The sequence below is a fragment of the Nomia melanderi genome, chromosome 2 (genome assembly GCF_051020985.1).
Source record: "Nomia melanderi isolate GNS246 chromosome 2, iyNomMela1, whole genome shotgun sequence".
Taxonomy (NCBI): Eukaryota; Metazoa; Arthropoda; class Insecta; order Hymenoptera; family Halictidae; genus Nomia; species Nomia melanderi.
Window position 1 is genome coordinate 15,854,606 of NC_135000.1, and position 17,475 is coordinate 15,872,080.

Here is a 17,475-nt window from a genome sequence, read left to right on the forward strand (position 1 = left end):
GTAATACAAAGTAGCGTAAATTGTGTTAACATAAATCTGCCAATATTGAATACATATGTATACACCTGTAATGGTGAGTGAACCGAATTGATCCACAGCTAGTCACATGTGATCGTAACATCCGCGATAAGCTACGGATCGTTATCCGCTCGATATAGTTTCCGGAAACGTATCGACACCATTCCGACAAACGGAAACATTGGTGGCCAGTGACAGGTATCGTAAGGGCTTAATCATGTTCACCGGAGTACTTGGACCGGAATTCCACACAAGCTACTTGAAATCTACCTCTTTCAACGAAATAAGAGGTATTATTAAATTCTTTTTCTATAATATCGTCTCAGACTCGTGAAGAAAATTTTAAACTTAGATTTGTCAAATTCAATTAAAAATTTTAGGAAACAAAGGAATTTGACAATTATTCTACTTCTACGTTAATCTTTGGAATAGAAGTATAGAATAAATATCAGATTCTGTTATTTTTTTAATAAATTATTAACGATGCTTTATCAAGAACAATTTTGAAAAAAATCATTGAACAAAAGGTTAATGATAGAAATCTTAAGAAAGTAAGTATAAACAAATATTCATAAAGTTTAAAAATATAGTTTCTCTTTTCATTAAATAGGTAACCTCTATAGACTGCGAATAATCTATTTTTGAAAAATAATTAATTGAATTTTATAATGTAATGATTATGTGCAGACGAATTAGATATTTTTTGCAATTACCGATTATGTTTAATACAGACAAAATAGTTCTTACTAAGAAGTATTTGTAATAATAAACACAGTAGAATGTAATACCATAAAGATAATAAAGATTATTAATTAGCAGCCACATGTTTTTTTTATTTGATTCCTCTTATTTTATAAAATAAAATATTTTGATTGTAACTAAATCTTTCCTACTATAATTGAATCCTTTTATATATATAACAAAAATTATATGACCTAGAATTAACAAATATTTATCGTAGCATATCATTTAAAAATTAATCAACAATTTTTAATGATAATATTTTACTGCAGAAAACGGGTTGTATAACTGCACACATTTGGAATTAAATAGAGATAAATATTACATTTAAAATATTTTATTTTGTAAATATTTTTGCACTTTAGCAATTTAAATATGTAAAATCTTTTTCACTTTTACTAAAAAAGATTTGATCAATGAAGTGTTTAATTTTATCTGTTCTTATATTTGCTTTTAATTTTGTGTTTTCTTTATTTATTTTTACCATATGATATATCGATATGAAGTTTACATATATATGCTTCAAAGTATTTCCTCCTATAAATGTAAGTATAAATAAAAGTTTATGCACCAATATTAGCACTTTTTTATTGGAACAGTAAATAACTCTCTCTCATACCAACTTTATAACATATTTTTAGGTTTTCTATAGTTAGTTCCATACATATTATACATATATACCATACATGTATTGCACCCATCGCATCACGAAAGCCTAATGAAGCAAATTTCACAAATTTTACAAAATTCCTTGTGTGTAATTTATTATACGCAGAAGATTATTTTAAAACGTTTAGCTTTTTATTTCATTTTTAATGCGATACGTTTATTATCATATTAATATGAGTTAATATGTTATAAATGTATATATGTATATCTCTAATAATAAGTATTTACATCAATTGTCTGATTATCAGCTTATGTTAATATGATTTTCAATAGAAATACACCTGTCACTGTAATTATCTGAGAAATCACAAGGGAAATTTAAACTTGCTGTCACTGCTAACTGTAACGTGTCTCCAAATATTTGCAGGACTCTAATTATGTCGTATAAAATTTAACTTCCATAAAAATTATCTTATACAATAGTAATACATTTATAAACTACATACATAACACAAGAAAATGAAATGATTAATAAATTTTGATAAATTGTAATTGTTATGAGGTACATTTTCATATAACAGATTATGAACATGTAAATTTACAGAGACATAATAATCTGGTCATAAAACCTGAAAATAGCAAGCGAAGAGGAATTAAAATCACATAATAATGTATATTTGGCATTCACATTACTTCTAAATTTACACGTACAAACCTATAAACCTATATTAACTTTGAATAATATTACAATATTATATGACACGATATTTGATTTGAAACAGTAATATTAATGCGCAGTGTGTGTAGAAAATGAATAAACACTTTCAGAATACGCTCTCTTAATTTCACATAGCAGACATTTTGTAATAATATAATAAAATATTATAGTATATATCGGTGGTGGTTTACTATTAGATGATATTTGAAAATGTGGGTCTTTAGTAAAAAGAGAATTAGGAAAACAATAATATATTTAATAAGATAAAGGAAACAATACGGACAACAACACGTAAAATACAACACACGACTCTCGCACCAAAAATGTTCTACTCCGCTGTCGCTCACCAAAATGTGTGTCCATGCACGCATTTCCACTCGCTTTTATCACACACCCCCATTCGCTCTGTCTTTCTCACCCTTGCACCCTTCTCACTCGCATCTTCCGTCCATAGTCAAAACTCACGCAGTCACGTACACACTTTTCTCACGGTTCAGTCGCTCAGTTCCAGATACTCTTCCTCGCATTCTTTCAGCCACTCGAAATTGTCTAAACGCAGTCACACTATTTCCCAAACATCCCGGCGCCGGTCCGTCGCAATATGACCTGGTCGCCCTTACGCACGCACAACAAACCATTCATCCTACAATAAATATTCTCGATACTACAATATGTTTAACAAATTCAAAGAATTGACGAACTTACATTTTGATTCAAATAAGTTGGTGTCACAGCCAAAACATTTTTCTCAAAATTATTTTTCTCTTACAGTAAACGTGGAAACTTAGGCAGCGTTCGATAAACTGATTTCAAATTTTTTTACATTTCTAATAAGATTCCTATAATTTTTCTCGTGACTTTTTAAACAAAACCGTAACTCTTCGTTTAACATTTTATTGTCCAAAATATAGGAAAAGAGTCGAATAAAAGATAATTACAAACACAGTTAATAAAAACAAATTTAATTTTGTTAATTCAGGTAACAACTGTTCCTTTGTCCACTATGCATCCATCTAAAATAACATTAAACTTTTCGTGAAACTGATAGGCTGTATAAAATTCAAAAAAAGATACTTACCTATTTTACGTGGTTCCAAATCTCTACATCTCTTAACTTAAACAAATTCAAAATTTGCATAATGCACTCGTCGCGGTACACGTAAAACAGCTAATTTCCTTCAAAATTTACTTCCAATCCGTATTTCGGTAATGAGTTCTGCAACACGGTAGTTACAAGTTTATTACACAATTACATTGAATTGTAATGAACAATTACATCCCTATTGTAAATAACGCACCGTTCATTTCATATTGAATCAAACACACGTTTAAACTGACTTGCCGTAATTACGTATAGCACATATCCAGGTTGCACGAAGTGGTTCATGGCATTACGTTCCGGCAAAATGACGACCACAAAGTCTGATAGAAGAGCAAACGAAATCTATATTTAGTAGATCCGAGAGTAAGTACACGAAGCTGATCAAACTCATCCTGGGTAAGTGAACGTTGATGTAGCTGTCGAAACAAGAAGCTCAATGCGAAGAAAATAAGCGGAAGAAATCTCCCAGCGCCCGTTCAAGCATGCTAAAACTATTAAGTTCGTTACTCTGGCATCCTCCACGGCACACAACCATATCGTCAGTATTCATTATCCTCTACATCTTCATTTCTTTACACTTCACTATACACATTCAACGAGTCGGGGAACCAGATACAAACAAAATACGCGAGATGACTTTTAGGCGAGACAGAGGCATAGTTATTTTACCACATTAGCATTGGGCAATTTTTGGTAAAACTTTTCTATAAAACGCGATGTTTTAATGATATAAATATTTCAACATACTTGTATTAACAGTAAAACTACCGAGTTGAATTAACTTCTTGAAATTTGTATATAAAAACTCCAAGAGTGAGTCTACTAAAAGTTCAATTGATTTACAATTCAGTTTGCGTATTGGCAAGTCAATTTCTTTAATCATTTCTCAGCGAAACATCTGTCATTTTTTTAATAATTGCAACAAGAAGACACCAGGAATGTCATCTAGTAGTTTTAATATTAAAACTGTGATAATTATTTTTCTAATTAATATATTTTATTGAAATTTTCAAGAGTTGTATGTAAGTAGTATTGATATTGTTTTTTATGTGCCATTGTTACATATAAACACGTTATCTAAGAATTTATCAGCTCAGAATAACTAATGTGTTATAGCATCTTTGAAAGTAACACATTTATGGAACTATATATACAAAATACATCAGTCGTTCTACATAGACAATACTCATACTAGAAGTTTCACATTTTTACAGCCATTGGAATAGCAAATTGATTATTAAGTAATTATGAAAAACAACAATCCAAACTCCTCTATAAAGAACTGGGTTTACTAGATCTTAATAATACTAGACTACTATTGACAAAAAGAAGATTGGCAAAGAAACGGTGAATTGGTCATTAGAATCATTTTGCTTCTATTTTTTTTTCTGTACATTCCATCGTGCGATTGTCGTTTGCTCTTAAAACAAGATTATTTTATTTGTAAAAAGAGTTGATATTCGCAACAGTCACATATTTAGAAAACATTCTTTTTCGTAAAGGTAAAAAATTATGTGATATTTTACAATTTTAATGTTTATTTCACTTTACTTTAATATTTAACGTTAATTATATTGACAAATAAAAGAATTCTATTGTTGTATTATATTCTACATAGAAAGATATCATTGATCTTTATTCAAATGATTATTCTTACATTTCCAAAATATAAACCTTGTTGTGCACATAACTTGTATATCAGATATTATCAGACATCGTATTGGAAAGTCGAATAATTGGTGTTCAGGTAATAGGCGCTTTACTATGCCACAATCTGGAAATTTACATTGGTCGTAGAACGTATTCACAAAATAAACACAAGATTAAGAACACTTTTCCTACCATAATCAATCAAATAACTACAAAATAAAAATAAACAAATTACATAATAAACTTTTATAGTAAAAATAGATACAAAAGAAAAGACAAAAATTGACAAACTGATTAATCGAACAATATAGGAATAACATAACTTAAATGAACGAGAGAACACGCAGAATTAGAAATCTTTAAAACCGATACCGGTTGTTGTACGTTTAGTGTTAAAAATGAAAGAAAGTATTTTTACTTTCCTTCAACTTACAATACATATTCCATAAGTATTATTATTTTCCAGTTGACACTATGTATTTGATTGCGATTCGCGTGTGCTATTTATGCGTAACAGATTCCGTTGGGAAACTTATAAGGAAAATAAGGTAATACTTCTCAATGTTGGTTGTGTTGGTCGTATGACATAATTTATAATGTGCAGCTGTCATATATCGCATATCTATGTTTCATTTATTCAACTAAGTTAAGTCATCATCAAAAATTGAAAAACTAATTAATCGGGTGATATACGAATAGACATAATTGTTAGTTAAAAGTTAAATGAACAAAAGAAGCCGTAAAATTTTAAATCTGCTCGTTTGACCGATTCCTGGTACGGTTAGTATTGAGAAATAAGTTGGTGTGAAAGAATTTATTTCTACACAAATACAGTACACCGAAAACACACAAACGAATATACATTACTGTACACTGTACAGTGTATAGACTTCGCACTCATATATATTCTGGAATAATGCACAGACCAACGGAGTACTGTTATCGTCCCCGATACTCCCATCATAAACCATTCTAACTGCCATCGTAAAACATCCGCGAACTGGACCAACTGAAATTAGCCAATTTCTGCCAATCGTCGCCGAACAAATAAACGTCTAAATTACACACGACGTACGCCAGCTGATCACACGTTACCGTAAAATATCGTTTCGAATCGGCAACATTATCTGGCACGCTATTACCGCTTATCTAGCGAAGTCATCGCATACGTAAAACGCGCCCCGATCCAATTCCGATGCCAATAATACCGCTTCTAATCGCCGATTCGGGGCCAATCGATTCGCCCAAGACAAGACACACCAAGTGCAGTCTCCGACCACTATGATCCTCTTCCTCTATCCTTCTTCCTTTTACCTTGATTCTTAAGGCTTGTTCAGACTGACAAACTTTGGCTGCGGACTATCTACGATACAGTAAGCGAAATTGGGAGATAACTAGATGTTTAACACTAAAACTACCGGACGGATCAAATTGACCCACTCTCGAATGTTTATTTAGCAAGTATTTAAATTACGAAGTTGTTTTCGGGAAGGATTTGAAATTAAATTTGTGCATTTGCACAGATAGAAGACCATGAGACCCTTCGAATCTCAATAAATGTATTATTCTAATTTTTATATAAAAAGTTGGAGAAAGGTCAATCTAATTACTCGATAGTTTTAGTGTTAAGAGACGACATAGAAGCAAGAAGAGCTTCTTGTTGGATGTTTCGTTTATAGTTTTCATTGGTTGCGTGTAACCGTGTTGATAAAAAGCAAATTAGCATGGAAAATGAAATGAAAAAATAGAAATTGATACTAAATCATTTTTGCCTGCATTCCTTTTAGAAATTAACTCCTATAAAACGAAGAGAATGTATAGTACTATTATATTGTAATAGGATAAGTTGAGGAGAAATGGTCCATTTTTTTTAAAGAACTCGTACCTCATAAATACCATTAAAATTTAACAAAAAAGGAAAATATTTTTTGAAAGTGAATACATATACGAACAATAGTTAAATAGGCATCTGTGCAAGGCTTAGTATACATTGTCCACCAATAGTCAAACAATGTTTATCAAATTTATTAACACTTCCAATCAACAAAAGAATGTCGGTTGAAAAATATATATAACTACAATTATAAAAATTAATAATTACAAAATTGTCTTTCTTCTAAACTATTGAAAACGCCAAAACTCGCTAATACGTTTACAGTGTTTTATTCAACTTCACATTGTTTAATAATTCGACACATCAAATTAGTATTTCAAGAAACGAGTACGATTTTGGTACATAGTTATCATTATGAAAAAAAACCTTCTGATACCAAGTTTAAAAGAAGCACTACGAATAATACATTTATTACTTAACTCTTTGAATACCTTCATGCACCTGCGAAAATTTTCTTTTCGATTTTATTAGTAATAAAGAAAGTCTAACATGTGTTCAGTATTATCTAAAAATTGTATGAACCTTCGATCAAAATTCACCGAAATATACATTTTTGTTTATAATCATTTGTTCAAAATTGTCTGGCATTTCTTGAACGCGTATGAAAATTTTCCCCCAACACTCAAAGGGTTAAATACTGTGATCAAAGCCGACCGAAGAACAAGTATCTTCCAACATTTATCTTCATACATTGTCTCTTACCTTCCCTTCCAACTTAAAACAGAATAAACGCGAAAGATTTGTCCACCGACTGTCTCGTATTTAGCCTCTATCCGTAGGCTACCCGCGGCCATGTGTCCGCATACAATTGTCTCTCAGTCTGGACTAGCCTTTACTAGTGCAATTTTATCCCGGTAATAACCGAGAGAGGCATCGGTTTGTTGACCAGCGCAGTGGGTAGCTCCGCGTGGTTACGGGCGAAACTCCTCTATTTTTAGAAGCCCGGAGGCTGGGTCCTAGGATCGCCATCGTCGGGAGGTTCACCCTGGCCTCGGACGAGTGGGTGTCGGTGTAACTGTCGAGGCAAAGACAAAGTGTGGAAAGGACCGCGGGATGGAAAAGGCGGCTAGCGAGACTCTGCCGGATAAAGAAGGAAAAACGGTCCCGGTCGAAAGGCAGAGGGGAGTGAGCTATCGTTTTCACCGGCGTTTCGTGAGGTTAAGGGGGATCCAGGATTGGGGCAAGTGTAGTTTCGTTCTCCTACGAGCTTGCTTTTTCCGGATTCTCTTTCTCTTTCTCTTTCTCTCTCTCTCTCTCTCTCTCTCTCTCTCTCTCTCTCTCTCTCTCTCTCTCTCTCTCTCTCTCTCTCTCTCTCTCTCTCTCTCCCCTCTCTTCGTTGGTCTTCCTCTAACTTTCATCCTCCGTATCTGTCTGTTCTTTTCCGGTCTGTAGGGAGAACGAGAGGAAAAAAGGAAGAACCAGCCCAGCACCCGGTGTGGATTTCCAAAGCAGGAGATTGGCCGCCGTAAACTCCGCTGGGAAGGCCGCCAGAGTTTCGACGAGTGAACCACGCGGGGAACGATGAATCACGGAGTAGTTTCACGGTTTTGGGAAAGGAGAATGAGATACTACCCATGGACCTGATGATTTTAGAGGCACTGTTCCGCCGATTAGTTTGAGAGGGTGCGACGGAGCGGCGTGGCCGCTGAAATGAACGACGCAGCGCAAGCCTGGAAAGTTTCATTTCGTTTTTATGATGCCTCCCTCGCGGTTTTTTTCGAATGACTGGGGAATTTAGTTTGACGGAGTTTGTTTAAGTTTAGTGCCGATAAGACGAACCGCGTTAAGCGAAATTTTCTTTGAATTATATATGGAAGATAAAACTGGTAGATTTAAAATTTTTAATCGATCATAATTAGAGTAATGGCCGTTCGAATGGGAAGTTTTTGAATGAAACATTTGTTGAATGAGGGTTTATTTGGATAATTGTATTCTTTCTTTGTTACTTGAAATATTTTTGTTGGCTGTTATTCGTAGGTCCTGATAATTTCACGAAGTGCTAATTAATATTAATTTCTGACACATTACTTTATAATTCTTTTTTATCTTAAAACTCATTTAAAAATGATTTGCAAGTTGTTTGAATAAAGAAAAATATATGATTCAAATAAATACTGAATAAAAAATACATAATTGTTACCCACATAAAGTATACAAAGAATAAGACTTCGTTCGAAAGATCGTGGTTTTCAATCTACTAAAATACAGTACATGTAAATATAAGCAGAAGTTTAACAACATTTATTTTAGTAATTCATATTGTTAATATCAAAGAATTAAGAAGTCTTAATAGGATCAATTTTATTAACATTGTAATCATTATAAAAATACAATAACCTTAAAAAAATTAAGTCAGAAAATTTTCCTAAATGAACATAAGAAACATAATTATATTAATTACATAATTAAATTATATTAACATAAAAGTATACATTTATTGTTACACCACGATAAAAACATAAAATAATTAACAATTAAGAATGATCTTACTTTTATTAAATTACAAAGTATCTGAATATCAGTGGATCAGTTTAAACTAATTAAATGTTTATTTGCTACTTGCACATAACTGGTTATTTCAAAATATCAACTGTTTTTACTACATTTACAATTTTTACTTTCATTTGCTAATACAACTTATGTAGGCAGGTCGCAGAATATTTAATTTTATTTGATTTCAATTAACTCGTTTGCATGAAACACCTCACGATAAGAAATATTTCATAATAATAATCCACTATCGGTCGGAATGGATTAACGGAACATGTAGATATTTATGATGCTTCTATTAACTTTACACGCTAGTCTCGCGTTTAACTCAGGATAATTAATATTAAAAGATGTACATACACCATCGTTCAAAAGGTTGGGACCATTTCCAGTAATAACGATTAACAAACGAAAGTAAAACAAGAAAACTATGCCACCCGCTATTCCTTATTTTTTACAAGCTTATTAGAAGTTTTTTATGTTGTCCTCTCTATTCTTTATTTTAATTAACGAACAATTTTATTGTCCGAAATTGTTTTATTGTAGCGTCAGACCTATAACATTATACTTCGTTACTTCAACGAATAATGAATTTTCCATAACAAAATCCTCATTAAGAAGAGAAATTATTTCAACGAAAGACAGTAATCTAAAATAATAACTTTCAATGAATATGAATTTATATTTGTATACATTAAGTGCATATAATATCAACTTACAAAATAAATATAAACAATTAAATTTTACAGAATATATGTTAACTACACTCGTAGAAACTCCTCCATTCACACATTTTCTATTGAGGGATTACAATTGTCTTTTGATTAATCATGCAAAATCGTCCAAAAAATTACAAGAACCAAAATGTCAATTTGAAAATCGAATGTCTTTCTTGCTCAATTTTGCATCAACAAATATTGCAACCAAATGCTACAGTTTAAATGAGGAATGCAGTTTTGCCCCATCCTCGTTTCAACCGAACGCGTCCCGTTAACTCTGTCTTATAGCTAAGACGTCACGTAACACCAACACAGCTGGAAGAACGCACCATGCGACGCAGGAAATTCTACTAGGCTGGTTGTTCACTTTCTGCACTTTTGGCGCGGACACTAATTGCCGTCACGGGTATACGGCAGTCGCCAAGCATAGACCAGTCAGTTCATCGTTCAACCTCACGAGAGCAAAATCCGTTCAAAACACACCCTCCGCTATTCACCGCGAGTAATTCGGCGAAAACGGCAGCCAGTTTCGCGAGTAACTCACAGTGATATCTTCGTTGGTAGTAACGTCTTTCATTAATTGAAGAGTTCTTTTGGAAAACAGTGTAAGTGCTAAAATTGGAAAATTCTGTTTCTTCTTTAATTATCCTGTAATATACAATTTCAGCGCAATTTTCTTTTGCTATATAGTCATCAGTAATACTGGTGATTATGAAAGGTGACATTATTATGACATAGCAATACAATATATTTAATGTAATCTTAGGTAACTTTCCTCTTTCTTCTGGAAAATTTCATGTTTGTCACTTACAGCCTTTTTTATAAGCATTCTTAAATTGAGTGATATACAGTATATGTATATAGAACTTTCGTAATTTTCGGAACAGAAAACCCAATTAAATGTCTTCAGTTGATTCTTTATATGTTATAAATTAAGTGAACATTATTTTTTTGACATATATTGATAAAGGCCTTGAAGCTTCTTAGTTTAATTTAAAAAATGTTCAAACATTTTTTTAAATTATCATTCAATTATCATTTCAATTATATAAGTTCATAATTCTTTAAAATATTCTTGTTATATAAAGTTTGCAGATTAATTAAAATTTTAATCTGAGTAAAGAATTCGAAAAAATTGAATTACATGGGATTATATTTTCATTGCGAACGTATTTATTATATTATAAAGCAATTATTTAAATGTATGGTACTTCCTCTGAAAAATTCTGATGTATTCTGAATGTAAAAAAATTCATAAGTTATGTATTGCTCAAAATTTATGAAAGTTCTGTGTTGATTATTCTCAAGCTTATGAAGCTTTAATGCGCATATTTTATTCAGAAAATATTGACTGGTATGCTAATATTCTTTACTATAAATGAACAATTAATTTTAAAGTCAGATCAATTTTTTTATATAATTTGTTAAGTTAGTGAGAAATATGTAGTCGATCATATTTATATTGCGATATTTTTTCGGTTAACGTACAATAATGTAATAATGTAAGTAATATTCATTGTAATCAAACTCTGTTGTATGAAGCTAACTTTAATCGTGTTGTAAAAAGTAATTGAGAAACGTTTGCGCATTTTATAAATATGATAACTGCAATCATTACCATGACATGGAAAAACTACTATTTATATCTGATTAGACCAATTTAAAATAATTATAATCGCATGATGTATGATACAATTAATACAAAGAATTATTAATTTTATAACAATTCTATCATCACTTTGTACGTAATCAACCAATTCTTATTAGGATGTAACTAAAGATTCAAGATATTAAAACATTTTAATAATTTTACAATTTAATAATTAACCAATTTTAAGGTTATAATGATACATGAAAGAAATGATTAGTGGCTTGAAACATTATTAATTTCAATAATTAGTACATTAATCAGAAGGTCCAGAAAATAGTATCGCGACATTAACTACTTAATAACTGGAAATCATTCTTCTACCTTTAGGATACAAAAGCGTCAATAATAAAAATCAGATTAATATAAAAGCACTTCAAATTACTTAGTTTTATCAAGTAGGAAAATTTGTTTTAAATATAAATATATTGCAAAGTGCAAAAATAACTGTAAATAAGTTCTTTCATCAAAAACCACCCAAAACAACATTACCGAAAACAATAAAAATTACAAGCTTTTACTGTTACAGGAAACTCTTACAAACAGTTCAGTTTCGAAATGCATCCGAATCGATTGCGCCGAACTTTCATCAATTCCTTCTCTCGGCGAAGGAAGCACGTCGACGCAAACGAAAGTTCTAGGAAAAATATGAAAGAATGGTAACGCAGCCGTGAAGCGGAGAAAGCCGAAGAAACAATTTCAAACAAGCGCTTTCGCAACTTCCGTGCCGGAGCTGGTAGCTATCGTAAAATATCGAACGGAGCGAACGACACGTTCGCGACGTTTAAAATAAGAGTAACTGAAGAGGTTCTCATTCGTGGCCGCGCGTGAATTCGCAGTGGGATGAAGGATCCACGCGAGGAGCGAAGTAGAATGCGTGAACGCAACGATTCAAAGCCGGATGATTCCTGATTTAAGTCGTGAAAAAAGGGACTTTCCCGCTGACAAGGCTCGTTCCCGCAGTTTATTTCTACAGGCAGTGAATTTACATAAGGATCAATGTCACCAACGATTCCGCCGGTCCTCGTACTGTCGCTCCTCCTTCTCCCGCTGGCGGCCGCGTCTGAAGAAGCGATAGATCTCGTTGCGCTGATACGAGAGACGCTCAAATATTGGCGCAGAATCTACAAAATGTACCAGGAAGAGGTAGCTCTTGGCTATTGCTGGGCAGAACATTTTCTGCATCTGGGGGAGACGGTGTGGAATACACCAATGTCACGATCCGCGTTTCTGAGTCCCACAAATTTTGAATTTGGAAAGAAGAAAGACGTCGAAGAAAGCTGGTCGCCATTTACGTCTCTGAATCCTATCAATTTTGGAGTCGAGATGAACGAAAATACTAGAGAAAACTTCTATCGCTCGATACACGGTAAAGAACGCGTTCGTTTGGAGCGTTCGTACGGAATATTCAATTCTACGGAAAAATACGAGACCGGAACTGTTTCAGGAAAAATGGTTATGAAGAGGAACGAACTTTTAGAACGGACTTCAACGGCCACGAACACAAACCACAGGAACCCTTACGATTTCACATCCACGGAAAACAAGGACCTCGGGTTTAATCGCTTCCGCGGAGAAACGAATCACAAATTTTCAAATTTTTACGTCGCAAACTACTCCTGCTTCAACCAGTTCGCGAAAGAAATTCCGAAGTCTCCTAAAAAGCACGCGGCATCGGATGATAAGAAGAACTTTCCTGCTCGGAGGTTCCGGGCTCCTTGTGCGCGTTCAAAAGCTGGATCTAGTTTCAAATCTGTAAACCGAGAAGAAAAAACCCCTCGACTTCCAGCTGTCGACGTGAACCACTCCTCTGTCCTAACTTCGCTGACCAGTAGTCGAGGAATCAGAGCTATTTCTAAAAAAGAGATTCAAAGAAAAAATTCAGCTTCGAACCGCTGCAGAAAAAGCAAAACTAAATACGATTTAAAGTTGACGACGCCTGGGGGACGCGGTTCACGCACTTCTCGCGTATTTATGAAACAAGATGGCGGCGGCGGATCATCGTTTTCATTTGCATTTTCGCAAATCGGATTCAACAATGATAGTTTACCGTCTCCGAAAGGCGCGGAGATCGTCGAAACTCCGCTCGCTCTTGAATTTAAAGGAAGTCGAGCAGAAGGCGATCGTGAACTTAACAGAAAATTGAAGGGCCCCGAAGTGGATACGCGTCGTAAAGTTTTACGTCCGGGGAAAGATCGTGGCGCTTCCGGTAGCTCAACGAGCAATGCGTTCTCACGCTGGGGAGGCCAGGAATCGCTGCTTCCTCCCCGGAGGGTCCTGTTCGTCGGTGATTCGCGATTTAAGGGCCGTAATACGATGAAAAAGTTCAATGATAAGAAGGGACGTGAGGATTTTCGTCGCGGGAGGGCGTTCGACGAGTCGAATCCCGAGTTTCGGCGGGCAGGGCGAGCATGGATGCTCGTAGGGACTCTCCGAAAGAATTCCCGTCGCAAACGTAACACGAAGAATCGGATAAGGAATCCATTTGTCGAGCCCCCATCAAGAAATAAAAAATCTTTCTATACTCCGTTGACTTCCGGTCGATTTCCGGGATCTTTCTTGTCGTCGAAGAAGAAAGCACTGAATGCAGGTGTTTGGAAAAATAGAAATAATAAAGGAACACACTTTTGGGGAGAAAATGGAAACTGGAAGCTGAGAGATTCCATTGGAAAATTGTCAACTACTACAGATAATAATATGAATCAAGTTTCGACAAATTCTAATACAGCCTTCTCCAAGTATTCTACTAGAATTCTTAATAATAATAAATATCGGTTATTTAGATCTGGAGATACTGAAATGTCACCTGTTAATCTTAAAAGAATCTATCTTTTTTCGTCGTTTATCGATTCTACAAGGCTTGGCCCATCGATCAACCATTTGTTCTTGAAAGGATCGATAAAGAAGGAAAGAAACGAAGGAGAAAACAATTGGGTATTGGGGAGCAATTTTAAACAATTATTGACCCCGACGGATAATCGATATCAAATCGGTACAGGAGAAGAGGAAAGGGAGACTATTAAGTATCCCCTACGACGTCCCTTGTTACTTCCCTTCACCTACCAAGGATTTATGGGAGATTATGGGAGACCAACGAGTGGAATAAGTCGAAATTCGATACCGAGTCGATTGTCAAGAGCTAAGGATCAAGGTCAGCGCTCCTCGAATGCCGTCGTTAAAGCACGTGGACTTAGCACAATGATGATGACAGTTTTCGATTTTCACCTGGCGTTTATGGCAGTATTAAAAGTTATGAAATTTTTCATTCGAGTTGGAAGGGAAACGATAAACTATGTGGAGTCCAATATGGCGCTGTCATGCACTAAAGATTATTTAGTGGACAAGGCTATTCAATGGATTGATTCGTGAAATAAATGTAATGATTAGTAGAACGGGGCATTATAGAAATAATCTATTACATCTTTCGTTATTTCCTCTATTAAGTTATCATCGTCAACATTATTTTATTAATAATGAATTGTACGGTTATTTTATCATTATGATCTTTATATAGATTATTTCATTTAAAATTTAAGCCTGATTATTATTTTAATTTTTCAGTAAAATGGAAATATTCTTTAAGATTATTAATTTATAATCTTATTTCAAGTATTTGTAAGTGATAAATACCTTTATATCTATTTGTAATTAATATAGTGATTAAGTTCGCTTAACTAAGATTCTATATTTATATTTTGTACTGTAGTATTTAATGTCCTCTTTAATCCATTACCAACAACTACTATGTAAGTAAAATTGATTACAATTTCATTTAAATGAAATTTCCTAAAATGTAATGCTGATATTACTTAAATTAAAAATATATCTATATATTTTATACATTAAGTTATCAGATTATGTATAGTATCAAAATAATTTAGAATATGTATTTTTATCTTATATCAAAATAAGATGAGTGGTCTCGATTTTATCTGAATAATTAACATTAAAAATGTATACAATTATTCAAAATGTCATGTATTCAAATGTAAAATAAAATAAAAATCATTAATTTGGTAACAAAATATGTATGAACAATAAGTATATTTCTTAAGTGTGCAGTAGTACAAATAATAATCGAATAATTAAGACAAAATGAAAAAAGTGGTCACTCAAATATCAAATTCCTCAGATCATATTCCCTACTACATTTACATAATATTATATACGGAGTAATTTTAAATTACTGCCAAATGTAAAATTTAAAGAAACTAAAACAACAACCAAAGTAAGTATAAAATATAATCCTTCATATCATACAGAATAAAACATCCAAAAAATATTTGTATGTAGAACATATCAGAATTGTTAATAAATCTTATTGTAAAAATTCATTACTATCGTCATCATTAAACTGCGAATTTGTATGTATTTACGATAAATTTCAAATTGCAAACTCACACCCAAGTAGTACGAGAAAATATATAAAATACTCGAAGTACATATAATACCTTTTATAATATTTTTTATCGCAATACCCTTTCTTTCGTTATGTTCTTCAAAACTTTGAATTTGTGTAAAGATTCACAGACTAATTATCATTAAATTTTTAACTGGGCATGACATAAAATCCTGTGATATTTATATTAAAATTATAATGGCATGACATGTGCACGTCGCGCAATTTTAACCCTCCGCCGAGTTTTATATAGTTTTGCACCAACGCGGTCAGCAATATAAACCATTTATGATCAGTCTTGATTTTTCATTGTTGTGAATGTTGTGAAAATCTGAAAAAATGTTAAGATACTTATTGTTTATAGTCGCTAATTTAACCTTTTACACTTGAGGGCTCCGGAGCGGAGCCATTTAAAATTTGTCATTACGAACTATAATATTTGGTCATTAGATATGTTGTAATATTTATATCTATAATCGATAAAAAACAGTAAAATGCATCTATGACTTTTCTTTTCGTGCGCATATCGTTTATTTATATATTAATATGCTTTTCTATTAAAATTATTTCGAGTTGCTGGTAATGTCAGGCGAAAAAGCTTCGAGTGCAAAGGGTTAATATACAAACAAAATTTTAACCAAATTTTCATATCGTGTTGCAATGAAAATTGAAAATATCGGTGAAGTCATGAATAAATGAGATTTACGACAGTCCTTTAATGGTCCACATTGCTGGTGAAGTGTTAATGATTGATATATATGCAAGGTCATTTACACCATTGTACTTTTTATCATGGGTACCCAATTCCGTCAGTGCCTGAAGAAAAATACCCATAAGAAAAGAGACATTTTTAAATTCTCCATTAATTAATTCCCCAGTGAACCCCTTGCGCTATGATTTCTTTCTTAACTGTGGCCAGTACGACTACTTTACCATTAATAATTTATTGGAAAAAGAGAAAAATTCTACGCATATTCTATGACTACGTTTGCTCTAAAATATAATTATTAATAACAGAGAAATAGCGTTAAATTTGAATTCAAATGAATTGAGTAACATTTACACTTTTTAAATTTTGTTTAAAATCTTCACCACGATTCTCACACGATGTTATAAAACAAGGGATTAAAAAGTTAAAACGTCTCCGAACCATTCCTATGAGGAACATCTTGGAAGGGTGCCCTCATTCCGGTCATTAAGTAGCATCGATAGGTTTGCTAAATCCGTTTTACCAACCCTCGACAATCATTTTTGTCGCGCATATACCCAATCGTTCGACAGCAAGACCGAAGCTGACCCTAAAAGCACCTATAAAAAGGTTCGGGATACTCCTGTCCATTGTCCCTCAAAGCATTGCTCCGCTAAAACATTTCCACATTGATGAGTGTCGAAGGAGGGATGAAGAGAGACCCGAGGATAGAGGCGTTCAAAATTATTTGCCAACCGACAGTGATTTATCGATCCACGGTGTGGGAAGCGTCGTAAAA

At 33.2% G+C, this 17,475-nt stretch overlaps 1 protein-coding gene across 1 annotated transcript; it reads left to right on the forward strand.

Annotated features, from left to right (window-relative positions):
• The first annotated feature begins 10,398 nt into the window (after positions 1–10,398).
• Positions 10,399–14,980, forward strand: LOC116431150 (uncharacterized). The gene is made up of 2 exons (XM_031986191.1): positions 10,399–10,546; positions 12,119–14,980. Exon 2 carries the CDS (start codon positions 12,589–12,591, stop codon positions 14,956–14,958), a length of 2,370 nt encoding a protein of 789 aa, XP_031842051.1. The 5' UTR covers positions 10,399–10,546; positions 12,119–12,588; the 3' UTR covers positions 14,959–14,980.
• The last annotated feature ends 2,495 nt before the right edge of the window (positions 14,981–17,475 follow it).